At 45.4% G+C, this 26,676-nt stretch overlaps 1 protein-coding gene across 2 annotated transcripts in view; it reads right to left on the reverse strand.

Moving 5' to 3' along the window:
• Nucleotides 1-4,654: 4,654 nt before the first annotated feature.
• Nucleotides 4,655-26,676, reverse strand: part of LOC114873987 (RNA-binding protein MEX3B) — a 47,116-nt gene continuing 25,094 nt past the window's right edge. For both annotated transcript variants that reach the window (XM_029182815.2, XM_029182814.2), the window contains one exon: nt 4,655-8,215. In XM_029182815.2, coding sequence (XP_029038648.2) covers nt 7,260-8,215 — 956 coding nt within the window. In that variant the 3' untranslated portion in view covers nt 4,655-7,259. The remainder of the gene's footprint in view (nt 8,216-26,676) is intronic.

Raw genomic sequence — 26,676 nt, forward strand, 5'->3', positions numbered from 1 at the left:
TTTATTCATTTTTTTTTTTTTTTTTCATTTTAATCTCCATTCCCTAGATTCCACTTATTTCTTACTCTGTCATCTACTAACTCCTAATAATCTCCCTTACGTTTAGTTATTATTCTTTGAGATATGTATCGTCGTATGGGTGTACGTGTCCTTGCAGTTGCTCTGTAATCGCACATAGTTTCACCCTAGTGTCAAAACTTTACTGTCCCTTCCTTCCCCCCAAACGCCTGAATATGTTCGCGACGCCTTTTCCCTCGATATCGTCTTCTAACTCTCGTCTCGTTTCCATCATCGTCGAATGATTCTCGCTATCGAATTCGTTTCTGAAATAGTCTTCGTCGTTCCGTCACCTCACGGCGACTCAATCGTGGCTAACTGTATATACGCGTGTCCTATACGTGTACGTGTGTAAGTGTGTGAGCGTGTGAGTGTGTTTGGTGCAAGGTGTAAAAGTGTCCCGCCGTACGGTCTACTCGTATTCTCATTACGTGTCGTGAAATCGTCGCGAAACGCGACGCGTTCTCGCTTCTCGTCTTTGTTTTTTTTTTCTCTTTTTTTTTTATGAAAATGGCAGTTATCGGTCACAGCCAATGGCTACAGTAATCATTAAATGTTACGCTTCAATACGATTACGATTAAGTTAACCTTAGACGCATTACTCGTTACGTTAAAACATGATAAATGCCTCCTAGAGAGAACGTGCTACAAAGATACACAGCATATGCTTTAATAGTATCGTTCACCACGGCCAAGTCGCCACGAGGGTTAACGATGTGTCTATTTTTTCGTTGCATTCGAAGGAAGAGACCATCAGCCTCGATTTCCGTATCGATTCGCGAAACAACCTCGACCGTAGGGAATAATCGCGAACTCGACGAGCTTTCCGACTGGTAAACGCGTCCAATTTCGGCTCCTCTGCCGGCAAAATGTGTCAGACTGCTCGCGTTTATCGATTTGATTTCAAAGACCCTTCCACGAAGGGTTGATTGCGGGACGGTCGTAAAATATCAGACGCGAACGCTCGCGAGAAAATTGCGAAACCGAAACGTTCGCTACGCGTCCCGCGTTCGCACCGTTCTTAATATCGTTCTAGTTTGTGATATTTTTCTTTTATTTTATTCTCCGGTTATTGCGAGGCCGTCGACGTTTCCTCGCGAACTCACGACACGCTTAAAAAAGAAATAAATGAGCGCAAAGAAAACAAGGTGAAAAATCGTGTCGAGTCAGGCTTCGTTGCGAGAAAGCATTAATAAAAAACAATAATTAATTTCACAATACCCTTTTAATACATTTCACCATTTTCTTTAATCTCGATAAAAAAATAAGACTTTAATACGTTTGTATAAAATAACGAAAAATAGATTAAATAACAATACAATAATACGTTACTATATTTTGGATATTTATAAAAATATATATATATATATGTATGTGTGTGTATATATATATATATCATTTACATAATTTACTTATAATAATTCTTTCGAAAGCGCATAAACAACTTAAAAACTGAAAACAGAACATATCAAATGGAAAGACAAATGGGGAAAAGGATCACGCCGCGAGCTTACTGTGATCCGTCCGACACATCGTTGACTGATACCACTGAGAACGGTCCAACGGTTTAAGTGAAAAAGGAACTTGACGATCAGACAACTCCGGCAAATTCGCGCCTCGCCTATCGATACGGAAATCGAGCAAGTCTCTTCGTGGATTTATTCACGCGTGCTATAGGTGAGTCTTTAAAAATATCATTTCCTAACGAAAACAGAAAATCAAACGTTTCGAGTAAACAAACAATCAAAAATTCATTGGTAAACGTAAGATACGTAAACGTAGACCTTTCGATTCACGTATGGCACTGTAAATCCCGTTCTCATTCCGATTATTAGCCGCGAGAATGTCAGGAGAAAAACGAATCAGAATTCTAACGACTATTTTCCTCTAATTTCTGGACCTGACGTCGGTGTTAGCGAGGAAATTCGAAGCGGCGGTGGACGCGTTTCCGCGCGTCTACGTCGCGACGCAAGTATAGACGATCGAAAACGGGGACAGCAGAGATCGCGACGACGTTATCGGTGGGAATAAGTGGGCCGGGAAAACGGGAGCGCGCGCATACGTACGTACGTGCATAATGCACAGGAGCTAAGTGCACTGGCTACGTAACGGCGAAAGATGACGATCGTCGAGAAACGGGAGACCGACTTCTTGCCGCGATATGTCGGAACCTCGGCCAAAGTGAAGGTTGCGTTATCTAGCCCGGAATTGTCCCAAAGTCTAGCGGAGATTCTCGACAAACTGTGCTCGTTTTACTTTAATTGCACCACCAGTGTCGCGCTACGGAACCCGGGACACTGGGTGTCCTATTCCGGAATCGCGCGGAGAGGAAGACACATAGATCGTCGATGATTTCCGTAAGACGTTTCCGGTGACTCGAGTTCCGGCACGAACGCGCCCGGCAGTCTACTTCTCCGTGCACACCCCTTCTGGCGTTTCATTTTGACAAGGATTAATTTCGATTCGCGAGCACGACGAGATGCGATTCGAGTTCTGGCAACCGCCCTCTCTACTTCTTCCCTCCCTTCGTCCTCTGTCGTTATACGTCCCGCGGGAAACGGTTTCGCCATCCGTGCGGATACAAATTACATTTTTTCGAGCCCTTCTCGTGCCCGAGCGATCGTTAAATCGAGTCTATTTCCTCTTTCATCGTAAGTCTGTAATGTCTTTTAAGATCCCGTTTCAAAGGAAGAAGCGAGAAAAAAACGCAAGAAGAGTGACAACTCGAGCCCCTGTTCTTTTTTCTTTTTTGTTTCTCTCTTCCACTACCCTTCCCTGATCTCGGTTAATTAGAATCATAAAATCACACTTACGCAACGAAGTTAATGACAGATTATCTGGGATGCTCTACATGTACACGTACAAACACGCCGACCGTACTTTTATTACACTGTGTGCGACGGCGTCCCCGTATGTTGGAACATAGATGCTATAGAGAGTACCTATAAATATATAGTTTATATGTATATATATAGAATATAATATAATATATTAATATAATAATATATATATAATATAATAATATAATATATGTTTATATTCATCACCGTACCTTTTACGCATCTTTATCTCTCTCTATCCTCTCTCTCTCCAATTTATACTTAACATAGAAAAAATATAGAATTTACTTTGCCTCGAACTTAAATATAATAAACTTTACTCTCACACTCGATCACTCTTTCTCTCTATCATTGATTATAATATATATATATAATTTTATTCGTGTTTCTGTCCGTGCGTGTGCGCGTATGTTTATGTGTACCGTACCGGATGTGCACGATGAATTGCATTCGCGAATGTCTTTTCCTCGTTTCTGATGTTTACGAGAGCGTACGTGTATGCATGTCTGTAGCAACAAATAATCAGCTATATATGTATGTGTAGGTATATTAATATACACTATGCACGAAAAATGCGTTTAAATGAACGTATATGTGTCAGACTGTTTCTACTGTGTATCTTTAAGTGTGAGTATGCGTGTGTGGTGCTGATTAATTATTATCTCGCAATGGAAACACTTTTAACAAGCAGGAAGATTTTTGTTTCTCGAACGAAGAGAACGACGTGGCGGAGAAAAGGGCTGGTACCGGGATGGGACGACGGAAACGAAACACACAGCGAACGAAAACACGATAAAACAATTCGATGTTAAAACATTAGAAAATATAAAATTATAAAATAAAGAACGAAGGGGTTGAGTTTTGGCTGATAAACTACCGAAACACCCGCTATACAGAGCTGCGGCTCGAACGACCGAAAAAATATCTTCTTTCTATCCGACCATCCGTCAACACTGGATGATGACGTATATAATATATAATATATATATATATATATTTGTTTTTATATATATGTAATACGTATTAATAATATACCTCGACTTGTTCGGAGCTGCGACTTGAGCATATTTTCGTTTTAAAATGGCAACGATTGACAAGAAGTTTCGACGATTCTAAGAAACGAAACAAAGACGAAGGAAAAGAGATCGCAGAAAAATAGAGAACGACGAAGACGATGAAAGGAAATCGAACTCGAAATTGAAGTCAGCATAAATACGAAACAATAGTATAATTGGTGCACACAAGTGCATCGTTCCTATATCTTTTGGCCCTCTGTCTAACCTTTACTAATAAGTAATTTCGTCCTTCGATTTTCGTTAAGATTTAATGCAAAGAAGAAAAAGGAAAGAAGCTCTTTCGACCAGCTTTCTTTTCTTTTCTTTTTTTTTTGAAACGCGTTCGAGCGAACGATAACGATAACGTTCAGCGTGAAAAGAAAAAAATAAAAGGAAAAATGTAAATGGAACACAGAAGAACATAGAGACACGTACCGACCACCCTCTCGTGCGTACCGCAAAACGAATATCGCAGTTTTTGGGCCCACGCTCGTGGTTCATGAAATTTTTCTCGTTTTGCCGTATATGAAAATCATGAGACTCATCCACGAGGATGTCAGCGGGGAAGGACGAGGAACGAGACACCATGGAAAGAAGGAAATAAAGCGTGGTCGTCCTTCCTCACCTGACACGTTATCCTAACGAGAGGGCGCGGTAGAGTGACACCGTTATATAGCATCCGATAATACATCTATGCGATACAATAATGCAATATAATATAATATAATATAATGTTAATGTCGACTTTTCAAAGAAAAGCTTAAATACACGGGTCGTCGATCCCTACGTGAAAGATACATCGGTTTAGTTCTTCATTGAAAGAACGAGTTATATTACTCGATTATTATTATTACTAGAGCTCAAAAGAATACACTTACAGGGGGGGAAGAAGTCGGCCGCAAACCACGCGGGGATCGACCGACAGCTTTTCTCTTTCCCTTGTTCTCGTTTTTTTTTTTTCAGCTTTTCCCAGGGAGAGCCGGTTCACGAGTTCCTGCGATACGCCGTCTTTAAAAACATTAGTTTTGTTTCCCTTCAAGCGCCGTTTTCGCTTTTCCTTCTTTTTTTTCTGTTTCTTTTTGTATGCTTTTTTTTCCTATCTTCTTTTAATATAACTCTTATAATAATTTTCCTCTTTGTCTACGGCGTGTGCAGCTGTCCCCAACCACCCGTCGTCCCGTCGACGAAACGCGCGAAAAATACAAAATCTAAATCTCCTCGATAAAATATCATCCTTCTTACTGTCGTCAGACTCCTCCTGACCACCATATTTATTTATGTTTATATTTATATATATAATATATATTATTAATATTATTATTATTTCAATTGCTATGTCGCTTATATAAAGATAAGATAATACTCTAGTAGCGAGGGAGGCTGGGTGGAACGGGCACGCCGTTTTTTTCTTTTCTTTTCCATTTTTTTTTTTTTTATAATACTATCATCTAAGTAGTTTCCCAGCAGATCGAGGGACACGTGACCACTCACCCATAATTTCTTCCTTTTTCTTTTTTTTAATCTCTCTTCTGTCGTGCGACGTGTGCCTGTATGAATAAGATTGACTGTCTGCCTGTAGCGTATGTGTTCGTGTGTGTTTGATGCGTCAAGTGTGGGCAATTTTTCGGTAATCATTCGCTGCGGTTGTGTCTGACGAGCTCGCAGATCTCGAAGGGTTCGTTAAAGGTCGGTGCATCGGCCGACAGAATCGCTTCCGCGGAAAGTTTTCGCTTGTCTTTGCGTTAAAAAGGGTGAAGAAGAAAAATAGGCATTCTGACTACGTTTGACTCCCTATGTTAGTTGGTCAAAAAACGACGGGCAGAACGAATTACTCGATAGACTCTAAAAACTCTTGGCGGAGAAACTTTGGAAGCTTATTTATCGACAATGCACGACATTCGTGTCTCATGCTGTTCTCCGTTAAATTGTTTCTTCGTTTACGTGATTTTCAGGTATACTTATTGAGATTCATGTTTTACTTGCGTATTGTTTCTTAAATCTTTTCGTCTCTATACGAGAGAGAATATAATGATCGATAGAGCAAACGAACCCTGCTTGAACTTCATCTTTTTACCACGCTAAAAGTATCTTCTTCATCAGGAGCACCGAAGCTTGTAGTCTTCATTAAACATTCGGAACGATGAATGAAACGGTAAAACGTTTTCTCAAATAAAAATATACAACTCGTAGAAATTTTACTCGTCAGTGTCTGCAAGCACCTTTGATTCAGTGTCTCATAAAGGATTGCATAATAAAAATTACAAGTTCGATCTCATCAACGTAAAACACGATGGTGAAAGAAGGAGAAAATGTAAAAATATCTAAAAATGATGAGCGTCTCCTTACTGAACGCATATCGTGAGAGCGTCGACTCGTTTGGATTGTCAATTGTATAAAGAAAGAACAATTTGATCGATTTGAATTCGATAATGATTAAATTCGACCATTCCATTTTCTAGACTGCCTTCGATTCAAAAGAAATTTGTATAAAAATACGAAAATACCGTGAATACAATCAGTGAATGGAATGTTATTGCAATCAATACGAAACAGCTAGCTCAGCCTAATTCGTTTCTGCGAGCGAGTAGCGTCTCGGTGATCGACAGTCTCGCTACTAACGGGTGCATCGATCAGTGGGCGTCAAACATTTTTCTTTTTCCAATAGTTCGAAGGCAAGCCCGTAAAGCGGCAAAGCCAAAAAGTAATCCTTCTGTCACGACACGGTCGTCGATTCGATGTCAAACAGAGTATCGATCGCTCTTCGTCGCGCGGTGATTTCTGCAAAGTCCTCCAGTGATGATCGTGAACCTGCGAGCTCGATTTTATTATCAGTATGAAAACGATGACAATGAATGAGCGAATATGCTTGTTTTCTTTCTCTCTCTCTTTCTCTTTCTCTCTCTCTTTCTCTCTCTCTCTCGTTCCATATATATCTCGTAGAACTTAAAAGCTGACTTCGTTGTATCCGGTCGGCGGGAACGACGCGACAAGTATTATCGGGTAATTCCCGGCGCGTATAGAAGAGGTTATTGGCAGCAGTGGAATTGAGACATTGTGCGCGTCCGCTGCCCCGTGGTAGCCGCGGAATGAACGCGTAGCCGCGGACTGAACCGTACGGGGTAGGCGAGCTGTACGGAAAAAATTCGAGGATGGGCGTTCTCAAGCGCCGTCGTTCCTGGATGAGCCGGCAAAAATCGAAGTGCAGATCAATCGGTGAAAATCGTTATAGCCGCTGTACCAGGTGCCGCGACGCAAAAGGAGCCTAGAGATCTGTTGGCTCTCTCCTTCTCTCGGGGTGGAGGGATGCTTAAGAGAAGATACGAAGCGCCTGTAATACGGGCCTCGAACAGACAGGGCAGCTAGGGTCGGAACTCTCGCAGACCCGGTTGCTGCAGTCCAGACAGAAGTGATTGTGTCCGCATGGTACGAGGGCCGCGGTGACCTCCTTGTCGCCGCACACCACGCATTCCCGTCGTCCCAACAGCGAGTCCGTCGGCGATGTCGGGATCGAGGCCGGCGGGGATGACCTCGAGGGTAACGCGACCCCGGGGAACGACCAGATCGAGGATGCCGACTCGAAAGACGGTGATTCGCCTAGGCTCTCGTCTCTTTCCACACCGGCGCCCCAAATCGCCACGATATCGTTAAGTCCAGGTGCGCCGGAACTACTTGACGAGCTGCTGCAACTGCCGCTGCTGGAGAACGCGCCGTTCGATCCGTTCGAACCGTTCGATCCTGGTGGATCGAGGCAGCCCAAGATCGAGCCCAACCCTCCGCGACAAAGTACACTGAGCAGTTCCGAATCGTCGAGACTTGGTCCTGTGCCGGTTCTCAGGGCTATGTGCGCCTCTATTTCGCGTCTAGCTGCCTCCACGCTCTCTGGTAATCCCGTCACCTCGAACACCGGCTCCTTGTCGCGACTCGGTGTCACTATGTAGGTGTGCGTCTGATGTTGGATTCTCTTGATGGTCGCGCCTTTCGGCCCTACGACCAATCCGACAACTCTGTACGGCACTCGTACCTGAATCGTCACGTGGCCTGGAACCGAAGCCGGCGGTCCAGGAGGCGCGCCCAGAAGCGCGCCCAGTGAACTCTTGCGCGACGCCCGGATCTGAGAGAAATGCTCAGCGGCTGAGAGGATCTCCCGTTTCGCGCGGGCCACGTCCTCTTTGCGGCCTGTTACCACGAACACCGGCTCCTCGCCCCGCACCGGGGTCTTGATGTAAGTGTTGGTCTTTGCTCGGAGCGCTTTGATTTTACAACCTGCAAACAGAAAAAACAAAAAAGCATAGGTTAGAGAAAGAATTTTCTGTCAGAGTCTGGTGTATATACAAAAATCGACGAGATATATCGGTTTAACGAGTCCTATGAATAAAAAGGTACGTCGTGGCGCAAGGAACGATCAGCGCACGTAGAAATGTGTACGGTACGAAAAAGGAGAAGGCTGCAGGCGATGGGATACCGCGAAGGAGGAAGAACGATAGAAGAAGGAGTAGGGTGCAGGAAACTGGAAGGAAGGAGGTCCCGACCCGGTCTGGTCCTCGGTCTCGCAGACTCTCTGGCCTTGAGCCGGCGCAATGCTAGCAATGCAGGTGAACCACTCCTCTCTCTTTCCTTCTTTCTCCCACTGTCTTCTCACCTGTCTCCCTCTCGCTCTAGCTCCTTCTTGTCGTTCACCTTTCTCCTTCTCTCCACTATCCTTCGCGGTTTCATCCTCCTCACCCTTTCTCTCTTTCTCGAAGCTCCCTTTCATTCAGTTCACTCTCTCCTTCGGTGCACAAACCGAGCCAGGGAACGCGACACGCGCGCTTCTCCGGATCGCATACCATTGCCTTTCCGTTTCTCTTCGCTCCGAGTCACGATTCTACGTTCATTAGCGTCTTTTTTAATTGCGACTGTACGGACCGAGCAACGCGACCGTAAATCATCCGGCGCTTTAAAAAAATTCACTTAAACCCTGCCGGAGAAACGCAAAAGTATCTCGTCCGATCGCGTACCGAACAAGATGGGTTATACGCGACAGCGAACGATCAATCGGCAAGCTTTCTTAGTTAACGTTTAAATTACAAATTAAGAATGCTTTAGCAATGCAAACGGGCATAAATAGCGTTTAAAAAGTGTGCACAACGCACGCTAACTTTACTCTTAAACGTTTCCCTTGGTCAGAAGAGAAGAAAATCCTTGCGCGACGCGGCAATGTCACGGGCGTCCATGGCTCTTCAGGGACAACCGCTGCGGCACAATCTTGACATCGATACGGTCTTACTGCACACACGATGCGGTCTGCGATTCCAGGCGTTTACGCCACAACCAGAGGAAAGGGACACGCGCGTCACACGCGTTGCACCGCGCGAGGTCGTCTCGGGGGCGCGAGCGTAATTGCGGCTATAACGCGCCTCATCTTTCCGCGGAGTTTTCAATGATTTCAAGGAATTTTCGGGCGTTGCTCGACGAGTAGCTGACACTGTTTCGCGTTGCAAAACGCACGAGGATTAAACGTTTTAATGAAATAACAAAGTCCCGGTTACACCCTTCGTGCATGTTTCCTGTCTCGGTAGAATTGCGGTCTAAAAATGCAACGACAAAACGCGTGGACGCGTGTCCTCGAATCGCTAGGGTAAATCCTGTTTCAGTTTCATCGATCACGATTTATTTTCGGAACCCATTGTGTCCAACCTTCTCCCGTCTCGTTTCTTCATTCCAGCCGGTTTACCTTCGACGATTACATTCGTTCAATGGTTACATACCATACCATCCCCCCTTTCGATCTTTCCTCGATAGAAGATTCAACGGACGATACGTTAAAAATCAATGTAAACAGTAGCATCATGGTTTCTCGCGATATATTTGTTCTCGATGATCAACACGGAATATCAAATGAAGGAGCTCGCTCTACTTTCTTCAACCGCGTAAATTCTCGTCCAAGGATTCCATGTTGCTCTGCCAACAGCACACTTTGTTGAACGTTCAGGCGTGTGTGCCAAAGCCACAGGATCCTTCGCCATGTTACAGAATCGAGCAAGGTTACCGCGTTGAGCAACGTGGTATCATTCGTGGCCGTTGTTGAAAAAAATGCGAAAGGGACAGGTGGAATTTTGCGCGACGGAATTTTCTTCCGTCGAAGCGAAAAATCGAGCGATACCCGCGTGTCAATGACTACGTGCACCGACTAGACGCGTATCGTAGCGATAAAACGCCGCGGGGTAAAAGAGTCGGTCGTAATTCTAGCTGGCAAATTGTTAAGACGAGCACGCCAAGGCACAAGGGTAACCATTATTATCCGTAATCTGAAGAAGCATAAATTTGCCCAAGGATACCGAGGCCCGAGGATGCTCGAGGCTAAACGTGGTAGATGAAAGAAAGACGTAGAAATCGAGGAGAATAAAAATGACGGGGCAGATTTAGCCTGCGAGAAGTATCTCGTACCGACCATTCCGCGGAAAACGGTCTTTACGATGGCATCTTGATATAAATTCAATCACTGTGAAACCGCAAACCTATCGATGCGTTCTAAGTGAAGCGAGTGAAAAACAAGTGTTTCTCTTTTTTTCAAAATCAAATTTAGAAATGATGAATTTATTAATTATTCTTGAAAATTCTCAAGTATCCTCCAGTTTCCCAGTAGGAAAACTTTTCAGCGTAACTTTCTCGGAAGTTGGAAAATCAACGTCATTCCAATAACGTACGAATCTAACAAGAAGTCTGAGATGTGGTCCACGCTAATACCATCCCGTCAAAGAACGAGAACTTTCCTTAATTAACCCCTAAATAATTGACCTTCTTGCTAGTATTTCGAATAGCCGTGACCGCGATCTAGCGTGTTCCCTTTTCGTCGCGTCAGTCGAAGTTTCCGTTTACCCAAGGTTCTCCGTGGTTCCGGAAATTCGCCTAGGGCAAATCGGAGCGGTTCGGTTGGCTAAATAACTCTGGGAAGGCAGGTGGACGAGGATCGGTATAGACACACCGATAGCAGCAATTCTTACGAATACACGTATCTCTTGCGAAGGAATGAGTTGAAAGAAGAAGAAGAAGAAGTTGGAGGAAGACGATGGCGTCGGTGAAGAAGAAGAAGACAACGACGACGAGGTAGGAGGACGACGACGACGACGACGACGACGACGACGAAGAAGAAGCAGAAGGTTGCTGCTCGTGGTCGAAGAAGGTGGCTAACGCGACCATGGTGGTGGTAGTTAGGATGGAGGAAGAGAAGGTGGGGCGTGGGTCGCAGACAGTTGAAGGGCCGCGGCCAAGGTGAGGTGAGACGAAGAGAAGAGAAGAGAGAGTGAAAGGAAGAGAAAGAGAACTGCATCGGAGAGAACGTAAGGCGCCTTTGCCTTTGTCTGCTTCTATCGAAGGGACCAGAAGGGACGAGAGGATCGACCGGGACCGAGGAACTCGACCCGATCCTTCGTCCTTTCCTCCTTCTCCTCCTTGAATTCTTCTTTTTCTTCTTCTTCTTCTTCTTGCACGCACCGTAAAATCGCGAAAGGGAGTATTAGTTTCGGCAGGATCTTTGAATTACGCTGGAAATCGAACTGCAGGTTGAAATTAAACTCGTGACAATATTTAGTCATTTGAAGCATCTTCTTCGTGTTCTAGAAAATCCGATCGACATGTCGTTTCGCGACGAGTTGCAAAACCGGGTTCATTATTCCGTTGATATCTTTCTTATTCATTCGAAGTGCCATTCACGTAGCCGATGCACGTGGTCTGTTCTCCAGCCGAGTACAATGCCGTGGCAAAGCCCTCTCGGGAGAGGAGCTTGGACCTTCTATTCCCACGATACGTCACTCTCTCTCGAATGACGTTGCTAAAATCTGCAGCAGCGGCAGCGGCAGCAGCAGCAGTTCTCCCCAAAGGCCGCAGGATCAATAGTTACACGCCTCTATAGCCGGCAGCTGCATTATACACGCGCTTCGGAAACTAGCGGTCATAGTGCGCTGCACATGCACACGGAAACACAGGATAGTCGGGCCTGCGTTATCGACAGATTTGCAATATCTACACCGAGAGAGTTGTTGCCAAGCTTGTTACACTGAAACGACGATAATTCCTGGAACCGCTATCGTACATCAATTACGCTCAACTTGATTGATATCGAAACTTGCAGGATTCTCCATTGTGATTGTCCGCGCGGTTTCCTGCGCCTTTCGGCGTCGATTAGTTACACAGTCCAAAGATGGATGGTGCGTTTCTCTGAAACGAACGTTCTCGAGGAAACGTTGAAATCCTGCAGCCTACTGTACTTCTTAGAAATTGGGCAGAGGGATAACAAAAAAAAAAAATGGTCCAAGAGGGACAGGAACTCGGGGGCCATCTGCTCTCGTCTTTTGCTTTAATTACAGCCACCAAATGCCTTGGCCGAGAGGCACTCGTCGTTTCCTCGGCGACTCGCCGACGACCGTGGGCGGTATCGACCAAGTCGACCCGAAAAGGACCGCAGAGAATCAGAACCGTTCGTTTACCTCTCGTTTCGCTGATTTAGCGCGGTTCGACCACGAACATCGACGGACACTCGCCAATTTCATTCGAGGTTCGATACAACATACTCTTGAATTAGAACTACCTATATCTGAATTAACCCTTCGATAGACTCGAAAAGATTATGAATTTTTATAAGTACCTATCGTTTGGAAATAGGATAAAGATACTAGCTCCTCCAGTCTAAAATGAACTTCCGTGATAACTCCTACTTCGAGTCGATTAAGTTGACTCGATCCCCTGATCATCGATAAGACACATAATCATTCTGTTCCAGAAAGGTTACGAGCGTGTAAGTCAGAGAACGAGCATTCCAAAGTAGGGAAAACGAATTTGTGTGTCGTACAGCGCCGATGACAAGCTACGGAATTTGAAACAATGTCGGGTCAGGTAGGAGGATCAGGTCACTTGTAGCGCGTTAAGTTTATTTAGGACCGGTGGATCCTTTAAGTAGCGGTACCCTTTGGTTGGTCCCAGGACATCGGTGTGTCTTGTAGGTTGGTTCGTGGGGCACGAGTCGCGCGGATATCACGAGTTTCTCAGGCAGGTCAGTGAAACTGCGCCGTCAAGTTGAAGGCCAACACCCCCACAATGCAACGGCCGAATACCACCGCTCGCCCCACCAGCCTCTGATCCTCGACCACTTTATCCTATTCCCCCTTCCTCGCCTTTATGTCCCTCTCTCGTCGTATCTCCCTCCTCTCACAGCGGCCAAGTCGCCGGAACATCCGTGGAAATTCCAATAAAACTGATAAACTTTCGAAATATTGTCCCTTATCAATCGACCCACCTCGAGGACACCTGGTCATTATCGATTCGCGATCTTTCTACCCGATCATCGAACTTCGAAAACGAATGACCCGGCAGCATGACACAGGCAGTGCATAGGCGATTCGACGAATGGCTCGGGTTCGATCGAACCGGAAAAAAGCGTGGAACTCAGGAATGAGTAGCCCCATCGCGATCAACGTGCATCGCGTTCGATGCACGGTCATGCTGATTATTCACTAGTTTCCAGGAAATCTTGCCGCTGATTGGCCGAGTGCGTGGCCAATCATGGAGGTTCTTTGAGAGAGCGAGAACAGCTTGGATCGCGAGTTAGGTAGAAAGGAGCGGTCACTGTTGCGCTGACCAGCGCGTCGCGCGGATCCGTGGCACAGGTGTGTCGATGCATCTTCCTATATTCCTGCGACGCGGTGCGATGCGACGCGAGGCGACGCGACGCTTGACCATCCTTCTCTGTTTCTCTTTATCTCCCTCTCGGATCCCTCTCAAAGGCCAGAAATTCCAACCTCTTCTCGAAATAGATCGATGACACTCGTCCGAACAATCCCGACCGTGTGCACGCATCGCGTCGCCGCGTATATACGTGTCGCGTGTGCGCGCGCAAGCATCCCTATTCCTTTCTATGTACACGTACCGCGATCTATAGGTGCATCTATATATATATATATATATGTACACACATATACAAGGTGCATACATATAGATATATGCGGCTCTCTCGGGGCCGATGTCTCTGAAATAACCGAGCGAGACTCACTCGCCGGACAGGGGAATAAGGTGCAATGCACGCACCCGTTCACTGCGGCCTCTCTTTCTTTCGTTTTCGTTCTCCTTCTCCTTCTTCATCTACCGCCTGCTGTCTCTTCCCTTTCTCTCGTTCGTGCGCGCTGCAACTGCAGTTGCATCCGACAGTGTCTCGAATGGCAGTGGGGGTCACACTATATTAAGATTGAACTCCACTGACACGGCCGCCCAACTGCGTTCATTCTCCTCCTACTCTTTCTTCTCTAAGTCTCGTTTCCTCTGCTGGCCACAGCCTTTCTTTCTTCCCCTTTTTCTCTTCCGTCCACACGGGCCTCCTATCTTTCACCTTCTCTCTCTCTTTTTCTCGCCGATATACGTCCGCTATCCAGGCCCGATACATTGTTCGTTCCATAGAGGAACGTTTTGAACAAGGGAATTCTGTCGTCTGTTAGGGGGTCCCGCGATAGAAAAGTCCGATTACGAAAGGCCGTTGGTCGATTTAACCAGGGGAAACGGCGTCAACGTGTCGTCGGAAAGGGCGCGGAGGAAATGGGCAGCTCGGTCGTGCGGCAGGACGAAGGACGCGCGCCTAGCCTGCCAAGCGTACAGTCTCGCGGATGCGCACGAGTGCCCGCGCAAAAGACGATATGGTAACCAGGTTGTAGTAGGAAAAAAAAAATGATTGCACCTGGGGGAAGCCAAGTGCATGCTACGTGTATAGCCCGGTGCTATCGTGTCCGAGAAAGTGGGAATTCAGATCCCATCGGTTTCTCAACCTTGAATATTGCTCGCGACCCTCGACACGCGATTCGATTGCTATTTTGCACCGCTTATCGGATGCAATAGCTCAAGATGATACGAAAAAGAAATTGCGACGCGTCGAATAAAATTGCTCGACGGTGAACCCTCGGTGTATCGTCGGTCAACGTTGAATTATTTTTCGCTACGACCGATATACACCGCGGCCAATTAAATCGTATCGGGTCTCGGTGCAGTTATAGTTGAAACGAATATGGAAGAAAGTTGCAAAATAACGAGCGGACACGTTTAACCCGTGGCCCGATGATTCATTATCGGTTTACAAGAGCCCAGGACTTATGCGGACAACTGTTCGGTTATAATTACAAGATATTGGATGTCACGATATTAATGAGCCACGGCGGATATAATGGGACGTGCTGCCCACCGTGGAAGCCACTCCGCCCAGAGTGGCTCTGGCTCGATCATTCGAGAGAAACCGAAGGGTGAGTCATTCCGTCGATCGACCTACCTCAAACCTCTCTCGACCGAACGAGTGGAGGAGACAACGGTCCGCCGTGAAAACAGGTAGCACTATTGTCTAAACCAGTATTAGATTTTCTACTCTGTCCTTTAACCCAACGTAACTCGAACCTTTCATTACACACCATGGATATACGGTATGGATTTTTCGAAATACCATTTAAGAATGTCCTTCGCAAAATAGTCTACCTTCGATACACAGAGTTCTTCGCCATAAAATTTCGCTAATATTTTCCCTCCGACCCTTGGCACGTTAAGCCAGGACTTCCCCATGCGCGAAGTCAGGATAAATCGATTACAACCGAACATCAACGAAACTGTCCCATGACCTGGAAATAAGGGTGGGAAAAGTACGCGACCCCTAGAATCATGGGTATGCCCCATCAGCTGTGCCTCCAGCTGTAGGCTACTTCAAATGCAAAAAAGCACCTCGACCAAGGGGTCGAGTTGAGGTCACACCAGACCGTGTATCGATCGAAAAACAACTTTCATCATTTTTCTGCTCCGTGGATGGAAATCGGTTCCCGAGGGAGCGGATAAAACGGCACCATTCCTGACCAGTCAACCACTAGCTCGATTAAAATGCTCGTTCAATCCCTCGCACCACCTCCTCTCTTCTTTTTATTTTCTTCATTTTTGCGCCAATTTTCTTCGCCTTCATTGTTCGTTTCGATTCTTTTCGAGCTCGCATCGCAATATTCTCCTCCCCTTATTTCGCACGAGCTGTGTGAAGGTTCGGAAACCTCGAGAGGCCGATGAAATTCGACCCTACGACGTTCCCTTCGCACGCTATAGGAAAGAAGACGCTTTTTCGCACGACCCATCCATCCCGCTTCTCTTCCTACATTTTCTCTTTGCTTTGTTACTCGAAGCCATTCGTAATTTTTACCTACTCGCCGGGGTAAGCAAAAAAAGGAAGGGATGTGCAAATCAATATGTCGTTAACCCTCTGGGAAATCAACCCTTTTACGTGTTCACTACTTTCATCGAATGATAATGTAATTTATTCGATTTAAACTTTCCAACTGCTACCTCACGAAATTAGTGCAAAGAATTTTCTTCTAATTATTTAATTACATCAATTGAACGATATCCGACGTGTTAATATATTAATTTCCTCGTTTACCATCGACAACAGGACTTCCAAGTTTCACAAGAAACGAACAACATTGACATGTACGTCACGTGTTTGCGTTCCACGGAAAAAACTCCCCGCGACTTATACGCGATCGACAAACATAGAAATTACGGATATAAATCGAACACTGTCGGCCATCTAGCTTGAGCTAGCCGCGGAAGAAACTTCCATGGGACAGGCTGGCCGAGACAGAAATTACGCGACGAACGAGAAGCAGATTTTAGATGCTTCGTCTAGAAACCACTCGAAAGTAAGTGGGAAGTAGGCACGCGATTTCCTCAGAGGCGACACCGTCAAAAACCGTAAACTACGTACAATTTGTACGCGCCACCAAAGTTTACGTTAATTCGTGACAAGAAACGGAGCTCAATTCGCTCGCTGGATACTCAAACTTTGAATTAATTGTCGGCTCTTACTCTTATCGATTCAAGGGACAACAAGAACTGTGTCGCTGAATTCTTGTCGCTCAATTACGTTTTTCACGAACGAACTTGACAAACTTTCGACACGCTTTATGGATCCGCGCGACGTCACGTGTAAATTTCCATAACGAAAAGAAAAGTTGTGTATCACATGAAACTTTTCCTTCGAAGGATAAAAATACCTTACTCGAAGCAGGGAAAATAAATTTTTGCAGCATGCGATTCTTCGCTCGACTCGATTCGACCATACTGGATCGAGTCGATCCGAGTCGGCGCATAAATAATCGTACGAGAAAAAAGAAAAAAAGAATGAAATGCAAGCCGGAGGGGGCGCGTTCGACTCGTTGTTGCAGTTACCGCGACTAGCATTTCCTGTTTCGATCCCATAACCACCGATGGGTATAACTAATTACTTTCGCGTTTCTGTTGCCGCTGTTGCGCTCGTTATTTATGCCCTCGAAACATTACGCTAATAAATCTGGGGGGGAAGGGTACGCGGCAATGATAATTTGTATCGAACAGGGGTGGACAGTAAAATACGAGGGTTGTTCGATGACTAACGGCACGGATTTCGTTGGCGAATTTTTTATTCGCTCGTTAGCATCTCGAGCGTCGTGTTTCGCTAATCAATCGAAGATAACGCGAGTTACTTTACGAGCATCGAATCACCCAGGAGCCATTACTCCGAGGGTTAAATAATGCGTGTGTACCGTTGAATGATTGCGAAACTCGGACGCACGTGCGGGACACGGGTCTTTTCTGCGACTTAGATCGCGATCGCCAATGGATTCACCTACTTTCCAACGATCCGGCAAAAATCTCGCGTTGCAAATCGTCCGATTCCTCGAATCTTCAACGTTGCTCGTGACCCAATGATGTAGAGCAAGATACGCGACTTATTTTACTTGGAAAGCATCCTTAAAGCCCGTGAACGCGGCGTGACTTAGGCGATCTAGAATACAATTTTAGACACGTTTTATTCTACTTTCGGTTATACGTTAACACGATGAAAATCGAAAAATCATAAAGACTACTGGAACGAGCGTTCAGTGTACGAAAGAGCGTAGCAGGGAGTGCAACGGGACACGATAACGTTTATCAGAGGCGTCGTGGAAAGGGAACGGACGACAAGAACACGAAACCAGTGACGAACAAACGTAGAAAAGAGAAACGAAGAAGAGGAATAGAGACAGGAAGAAGGTAAGGGGGCCTTGGGCGAATTTACAATCGTAAACCGTACGGCGCACCGTTGGTCAGCATTAACGGCGAACATTATGTTCGTTGTTCATTCAATTTTTATGGGGACGTGGCACAACGGCGCTGTAAGTTTCGCCCGGCCTCGGCTGCCACCCAATCCGGGGAATACACTTTTCTACTTGGAAAGCCGACCGACCGACCGAAATCGGCCGGTTTTGCACCTGCTGTCGAAGTTTACGGCTACGATAATGGAGATTTTCACTGGAACACCGGGCATGCCGCCACGGTGTGCTTTACATGCCGTGGCTCGTTACGAAAACTGGAACGTCGTTACCGGGCAGAACGCGTCAATTCCTCGCGCTCCAAATAATTTTTCGTCTTAAGCGTACTTTGCCTCTCTTCTTTTTCTCCTCTATATATCTCTCTTTCTCCATTCTGGAGCGGTGCTCTCGATTCGAGACCGCGTCGCGCGTCACGAGCTGCGCCGAAGATACTGCGGCGATCTCGATCGATAGAGGCACGGAACGCGGCGAGCAGTAATCTAACCCGTTAAGGATCAGATTTTTACGCAATTGCAGTTTGAAATTTAGTTAACAACCTGCGAGGAAACAACGCCAGATGAAAGTTGTGATACCGATTTTTCGAGAGATCCTTCTCTATTTTTAATCGTCACTGACCAAGTCATTTGATGGAAATTCTCGTGTGTATGGCATTTACGCTCGTCGAGGACGCGTCTTAAGTACACGGTGTGTCCGATCCATTCATCGAGCACCGAGGTAAGAGAAAAAAACCGGGGCGAACCTTAAAATGCCAAAGCACCGCGAGGTGAAAGGTTCATCTAAATAAACGTACCTTTTACTTTCCTCCACAAAAACCTCCTGGAAATGTGGGTCACCCGTGAAACTCGATTCCGCGTTTAAAAACTGTAACCCCTCGATGTACCGGGGCGTTCTCTTTTCTTTTTTCTTTTTTTTCATACATCGTACGACAGTTTAGATAAAAGGAAATCATATCGCGAGAATAGCGGTCCCATCTAAAGATATATTTCTGGAACGAATGTATACCCTTTCTTTATCATCGATGAATGAACTCGGAACATTTCTAAGGGAAGAGTGCGACAGATTTACCAAGAATTTGTTTAAATTGTTTGTACGATAGATATTATATGATTTTCATTAGTTTCCGGAGAAGAAAATTGCAGCACGATGACACGATACCAGACATCATTTTCCTCCGTTCTCGACTGTCTAGGTAGATCTACCGAGGGATCGATAAAAATTCGAAAATGCACCGGGAGAACGCGTTGTTTCTGTTCACGCGTCGTTTGCTTCCAAGTAAAACGGAATTCCTCTAAAATTTACCGGCTTATCGCGTACACCTGACGATTCGTTCCCGTCCGTCAGTTCGTCTCGCTCGAACACTCTTCCATTAGGGTTGTTTTCTCGCAAAACACGCCTGAATCGGTGTTATCGAGCGCGTGCACGGTGATACTCGAAAAATGTTCAAACCGGACAGTATTTTCGAATTCGTCACGCAAAGAAAATTTATATAAATGAATAGCAATTCTGTGTTTAGTTTTTTGACTAAGCAATCCACGTAGATCTTTTTATAAAACGCAAACGATTGTCGAATGAATTTCATCGAAATGATACAATTCTCGACTATTCATTGAAAGAAAAGAAGAAAAGCAGAGAGGGATCCGTGAACGGTGTAGGGGTGGCTTTTATCCACGAAAAAGAATCCTCGTTCAACGAGTTGGCCGTTACCATTCCCATTTCATCGCTGGGATCCAATAACCCTAGAACGATCGAGCTCGGGGCCAAAGGCAAAACGAGCAAACGCGAGCACCTTCGTACCTTAAGATTTCCCCATCGCGTTTGTTCGCGCATCGATCCGCCACGGGAAAACGAGTTTCTACCAGTCTGTCGTTTCTCAGCCACTGCTTCTAACCTCTCTCTCTCTACACCAGCTTTCTGGATGAGTCACGATAATGGTAGTTGGCTAAAGAAAAGGGACAGAACGGCGAGGAAAGCAGCGTTCCACGAGGTTTTTGCGCTCGTGTCGGACTACGTGGTCATTTCAGAGTAAAACTCGCGCGAGAAATTGTCGAGAGGATTTCCAGCAAGTGGACGCCGCGTTGATAAGCCTCCTGTGGTTTATGAGATCTCTCAGATCCCAGGATGATTGAAAAAGAATCGTCGTTTATCGAGTGGTACCCGGAGAGAAAGAAGAAACGGGTAATCGACACCTGGAAGCATAGCTCGTTTTGAAAACCGGCAAACGTTCGAAAAATCGAATTAATTATTCGCGTACAGGGACGAAACGGGGTTGAAAGCGTTCTAACGGGCCAACCCTCGTTGTCGTCAACCCCAATTGACGATCCCTTTGCGAAACACGCACACTCGAGTCACGCGTGGCTTATCGATCACTCGCAGAAACGGCCCTCGTGTACTACAGCCGCGACCGGTGTTTCCAGCCCAAGGTATTGACCTAACAGTGAATCATCCGACGACTGACTATACATCACGATTATTATTATACAATACGTCCAGACGTGACGGTTTTTCAAGCCTTGTTGCAATCGAACAGCTGACAAGAATTCAGGCTTGCCGCGACTAGCCCGGTGCTTATATTTCAAGCAAAAGCCATTGAAAATACCCGTTTAAATAGAATTTAAATAAAATATAAGGAACTTTTGGAATATAAAATGGGTCACGGGATGGTAATTCAGAACCACGATTACTATTAAACATGATCTCACTTGAAAATCGTTGGATAGTATATGATCTGCTCTATATTTATAAGTTAATCAACGACAGTATACGCTGTCGGCAGTTACTCGAGAAATTGAATTTCTATGTTCCAAACAGGACGTTTCGTATCACTTCTCTGTTTTACCCGAGTTTAATTTTAATTAACACCAATTTAATTTTCTCTGATCCTGTTAACCGCATATATCATCTAGCGAATTATTATTGCCAATGTATTGATTTCTTCTCCGGATCGACCACTTTATTTCAAACTCAGCTTGTTAGTTTACTTGAACATAGTTAACAAATCTGGAAATCTAGTGATGCACTATTGTAACCGCATTGTACACTAAAGGGATGTTTTTTCCCGTATAAAAAGGAAATAAATAAACAAATAAAAATACACCACCTACACCAAACATTTCGCGTCCAAAGCAACATGAAAAGTGCGTCGTTTGAAAAGCATCAGCGCATTCTCTCAACCGTACGTCACCTCTTCTCTGCGATTAGAAGCCCGCAAACAAGCAAGGACAGCTAATATTGTGGCTTTTTCAGTGAGCCACTACATCGATCGTTTCCGAGTCAAGGGACAGAGGTTTTCTCAAAACCCGTCGCCTTCGTAATCGCGTGAAAATCGTACGAGCTAATTGGAATGGTTTTCTACCATGGCAATCAGAGTGTTAATTATCTATATTATCAGATATTACACCGGGCATGGCAGTGACAGTCGAGCGCGTTAATTGCATTGGAGACCACGATCACATTAGACGATCCTCAATTAACACGTTGACTAGCCCAGGGATCACCGGTGACCGACATCTTAAACGTAACGCAATCGAGTAATTAATAGCATGGGAAAGTAACATTGTTATTACACTATACTGTTCAAACCAGTTTGTCACCACTTTTACGACGAATCCTTCTACCAAACACGATTTCGTGTCAGCCTTGATATTTTCTAGACCTAGGGTTCGGTTTTTTCACCAGTCATCGGCCTTCTTCAACCCTCGTTTTCTTACCCTTCGAACGCATGCTCGTCGATCGATATTCACTGGTGCATGCTCGTGCCAGTGGCTCCAGGAAAGATTAGCGAACGACCATGCCGTGGTTCGTTTCCATGGGAACACTTCAGTCGTCGAAACTTAGCTCTTTCTCGTTGAATGAAAGCACGGAAAGCGAGAGTGAAAGGGGGGAAATTTTTGAGTGGGCGGTAAGCCGGGTGTACTGAAAGTCGCGGCGAGAGTTCGGTTACGATTGTTCCGTGAACTCGTTTGAAACGAACCATTAATAACGACGATTATCTTGGTGGCAGGCAGTATCGAATCCTAGCAAATTTTCAAATTAATTCCGCGTTATTAATCCGATGGAGATCAGGGTCGACCGTAAACACTCGTAAGCCGTATGATCCTCGGGTACTAGTGAAATCGGAGTAAACAATTACAAGACGAAATATCCTGAACAACAATACGATCCCAATAGTTGGGATTATAGGATTTCCTCCCCCATTGTTCTCATCTCTTACAACTGATTTAAGGTAGCTTTCAAGCGGATTGCACACGCCGATGAGAAACTAGACTCGTAGACCTAATGTTTCATCTTCGTCGAATGTTTCCTCCGCCAGGCTATGGAAAGCCTCGGTAATTTCATTTTGACAAGCTGCACCGCTTCGAAAAGCATCGCGGGCCAATTGTGGGTCCGTTTCGAGTCTACAAAAGCGAGTTACCGTTGTGCATCGGCCGAGAAGTCTCTTTTGTCCTGGGATATTTCTAAAGGCGGACACACCAGCCTGCACGGAACCCACGGATAAATACCTGAAAAGAGACCTCCGGCTTCCCTGGGCCAACATCTCGTTCTCAGGTTGGCCAATTTTCTCCGTCAACTGGGTACAATCGACTCTCCTCTATACCTGGCCCGAACAAAGACGGATTCGTTACGAATTATGAAGCACCGCACGCTTTTCCAACTTTCAAAAATGCCCCCACTGAATTTTCCTACTTTACTACCTGATTATTTTATCCTTGCTCTATACTTTATTTTATTTTTTCTTCTTCTTTTTTTCCAGGATGGTATAGAATCGAAGGTTAAAGGTGTCGATACGAGAAGAATGGGATCCGAGGAAACGGAAATCGTTCGATCAAGGCTCGCATCGTGTAATTTTCTGTTTCCACTTTCATTAGAGGTCGTTTGCTTTGTGAACCCGACCTTCGTAGAGCAACGCTCCTTTGCAAAAGTGATCGTATAATTTGCTAAACTACTAGAACAGTAGATTCGCGAAAAGTTATTTTTGCTGAAATACGATCCACGTCCGTAAAGTTTTCTTTTTGTAAACAAAATTTTTATTTCGACCGGGCTAAATTAAAAATTCACGGCAATGGGTCTCTGAATCAATGGAAAAGCGTGCGAATCACGAGCGAACAACGCGAATACTCGCATCGCGTTCACGCGTAATTTTCGTCGCGATCCTCAGCCCCGACACTCTGAATTGCAGCTGCAGACTGCACCGGATGTTTTGGCGATGACGGTTAGTAGCTTCGACGATTTTCTCTGTTAAGCTGGGTTTACATGTTCGTACAATTTGCGCAAACTGACTCGTACAATCGAATTTGTACAAGTTGATCGTTACAGAAGCCAAAAATTTTGACTGAAATGCAATCTGCTCGGTCGGATAATTTCCATATTCAATTGCTTTGATTTGTATAAATTACACGAGCGTGCAAACTCAACTTTACATGCAACTACGTTCGCGAGAAGCGCCACGCGACAAAAAACTTGGCGCGAATTCTATGCGTGAACCATTCGCCGAATTAAAATGTATGAGCGAATTAAACAGCCTCTGGAATTCGTTCGAATTTATCCGCCGATCGAGACAATTAGATGTTCAACTATTCGGCTGACTTTACAAGTCGATCGCTCCGAATAAATTCGAGGTTTTATTTATTCTTACAGCTACAATTTCGTTTTTTTTTTGCGAAATCACAGGCCGATTCTTATTATGCGGAGTCACTGTCAATGAGCAGCGGTAACGCAAGAAACTCTGATAAAAATGGTCATGCGAAATTTCGAGCAAACCCCCGATCGTGAACTCGATCGCGACGTCGACGAATAGATACGCGAAAGGCCGACAAGCGAGACCAAACTGAGTAGTCGTCGCGCAGACGAAGCCTTGAAGACGTTTATCCTTGAATTCCTTGCGAAATACCGGCGGACCTCGTGCACGGCTTCGGCCGACGTAAACATTCGTACACGCGAACCAACGATCCTGTATCCGCCAAATGAATCGACGTTTCAGGTTAACCATACAAGACAAATTAACCTGGCTTTCAATGCCCTGACGAAAAACCAAATATTTATTCGATTTCTTACCACGACCCTGATCGAATCTCGAACGGAAAATTGCCGTTCAACCGGTAGAATTTAAGATCAATGGAGGAGATAGAAAAGAATCTCTGGCTCGGCTGAATAGAGACAGCATCATCGATCCTTTGTGAATTCCATGAACGGACCTCCGCGGGAGAATATTTTGACAAAGTAACATACGCCTCCCGGAGAGCCTGGAAAAAGAGACCAAGCTGGAAGCGAGCAGATCGTCCAAGAATACCAAACGAGGGAGGTGCCTACGGACATTGTAACCTCCCGCAAAATTCGTCACGAATCTAAGCGACGATATCGTTGCATGTACGAAAAAAGATGATGTTTTCCAATGGCAATTAACTTGGTCACCTTCAAGGGTTAATAGGTGAGGATTTTGTAATTAGAAAAGAGAATTCTCTCTAATATAGAGATAATGAACTAGTATGAAAATTCAAGCGTCATTCACGTATGACTGACATAATAATCAACATGTTAATGAAGCGAACTGATGCATAACGATCGCTTTCGTGTCCGGCTAGTTGATTTCATTGAACGAAACAATGCCAGCGATGCGTGGCTTTTGTAAAATAGAGATTTTTTACAGGAGCTCGAATGAAAACGATCGGTCGAGCCGAGAAATTTCATTCATTCATTTGTTTCTGAGGTAATAAATCGCGTATACGTTCTGATGGGATGATTCTGGAGTATCGATTAGCGGTTTTGAATGGAGAGTAGGTCGCGTCAGCAGCCGAATCTGATTCTATTATTCAAAAGTTTGTTACCGTTTGTTAAACGCTGACATAGCGATTCTATTCTTAAACTGCGTCGAGTTAATTTATAATTATCAACCAGCTGGGTTAGGTATTTACAACGCATTCTCTAAACTAAACGAATCTACAATGCTATTGTTCGTTATCCGTTGATTCGTTAATCGTATTGTTCGTAACTCTTGAATCGAGGGGATCGCGAATACTGGCAATTGAAATTCAAGGGTTTAAGGTAGCCAAACATCACGAACGAAAGTCGCGATCCTCGCCCATGGGATTCCGCGAATTCCTCGTTTCGGATCTGGCTCAGTCGAGTAGGGTGGCGAGCGATAATCTCGCAAATTTCATTCCTAAAATGGGTCCCTCGCGGACAAAGAGGAGCGAACCGAGCCGAGAGGAAAAAGCGCGGCTGCGTGGCGACGAACGAACGCGCTGGAATCCGAAGACGTTCAACGAGCGAACCAAACGCATCGTGCACGCATCGTTTCATCCGCGACGATGGGGTCGACAACGCCACAAGGGTAACAAGAAAGACCTTCTATCCTACATATCAAACCCGATCCGCGATTCCTGGTAATCGCTGAATCGAATGAAAAATTATGATGATTGAAACGACGAAGAAACGAAACAACGTACGCGTGGTTCATAGATTCGCGGGGCGAAATTTGGCTTTCTCTTTACCCGGGGTCTCTCGTATGTCTGTTTCGATGTCGCCATCGTCATCTCGTCATTGTCGGCGTCGTTTTATTCTTCGAGGGAACGAAGGCTACGAAGAAGAGGACGACGGAAGGCGTGTGTTGCACAGGAGAGAGGATTCCAGTCGAAGAAGGGCCGTTCTGCCCCGCACATCCCACCCGTGGTTTCCGCCGGCCTTGGAGCCACTGAACCACTCCGTGGTTCAACGATTCGACGGCTCAGCGGTGCTCAACCACGACCGTACCATTTTTACGGTTTGTGAAAGAAAAACGCGCCGGTAGAAAATGCAATAAAATAAACAGAGAAATTAGGGAGAGGGAGGTAAACGTAGCTAGGTGATATCACGAAGACGGAAAGGACCCTGATAGCGGGGGATTGTTGTGAGAAGATAAGGGACCTGGATAAAGCTGGCTAGGTCTGGATTTTCGCCTTGCTTTCTTTTCAGCTCCGGCCATTTCGTACCACCTACGCTCACCGCGAACGTACAAGTAGATAGGGATCATAATTTCAGCTTGGGAAGGTGTGCTGCCTACGTTTGTTCAGCTTCGTTTTTCACACGGTGCTTCTCTCCCTCTCTCTCTCTCTCTCTTTATTTCTCTCTTTTAAGAGTAGGTATAGGTTGCTGCGGGGAACGACAAGCACGTGTGTAACGCGCGCCGATCCGCGGAGCAGAGTCGCGGACCGAAACGGGACTCGGATGTTTCTAATAATACGCCGGTAAGAAACGCTTAACGACGACCGATCGAGAGTATCAGCCAGGTTAATAATAACAGATATCAATTCCTTAATTGCGCTCGATATTTAAATTAATCGTTAGTTGCGTTGATGCGGCTCGATCAACGATAAACTTGCAACGTTGCATTTAGATACATAAGTAAATCGATCGATCGATACGTTCGCTCCTACGGGAAAACACAAGGTAGAAGAAGGAGGAGCGGAGTATCTCCTTCCGTCGCGAGAACGGGTTTAGATTAACGCGTTGTTAAGTGGTCAGATAACGAGCTCACATTGAAACGTAGGTACTCTCGTTGTAAATCATACCGAGGGTTCTCAGAATGCATCGCTCACCGGCACGGAATGCCAAGAAACGTGAGGGAACGACTAAAAATTT

Source organism: Osmia bicornis, chromosome 4 (genome assembly GCF_907164935.1).
Source record: "Osmia bicornis bicornis chromosome 4, iOsmBic2.1, whole genome shotgun sequence".
Taxonomy (NCBI): domain Eukaryota; kingdom Metazoa; phylum Arthropoda; class Insecta; order Hymenoptera; family Megachilidae; genus Osmia; species Osmia bicornis.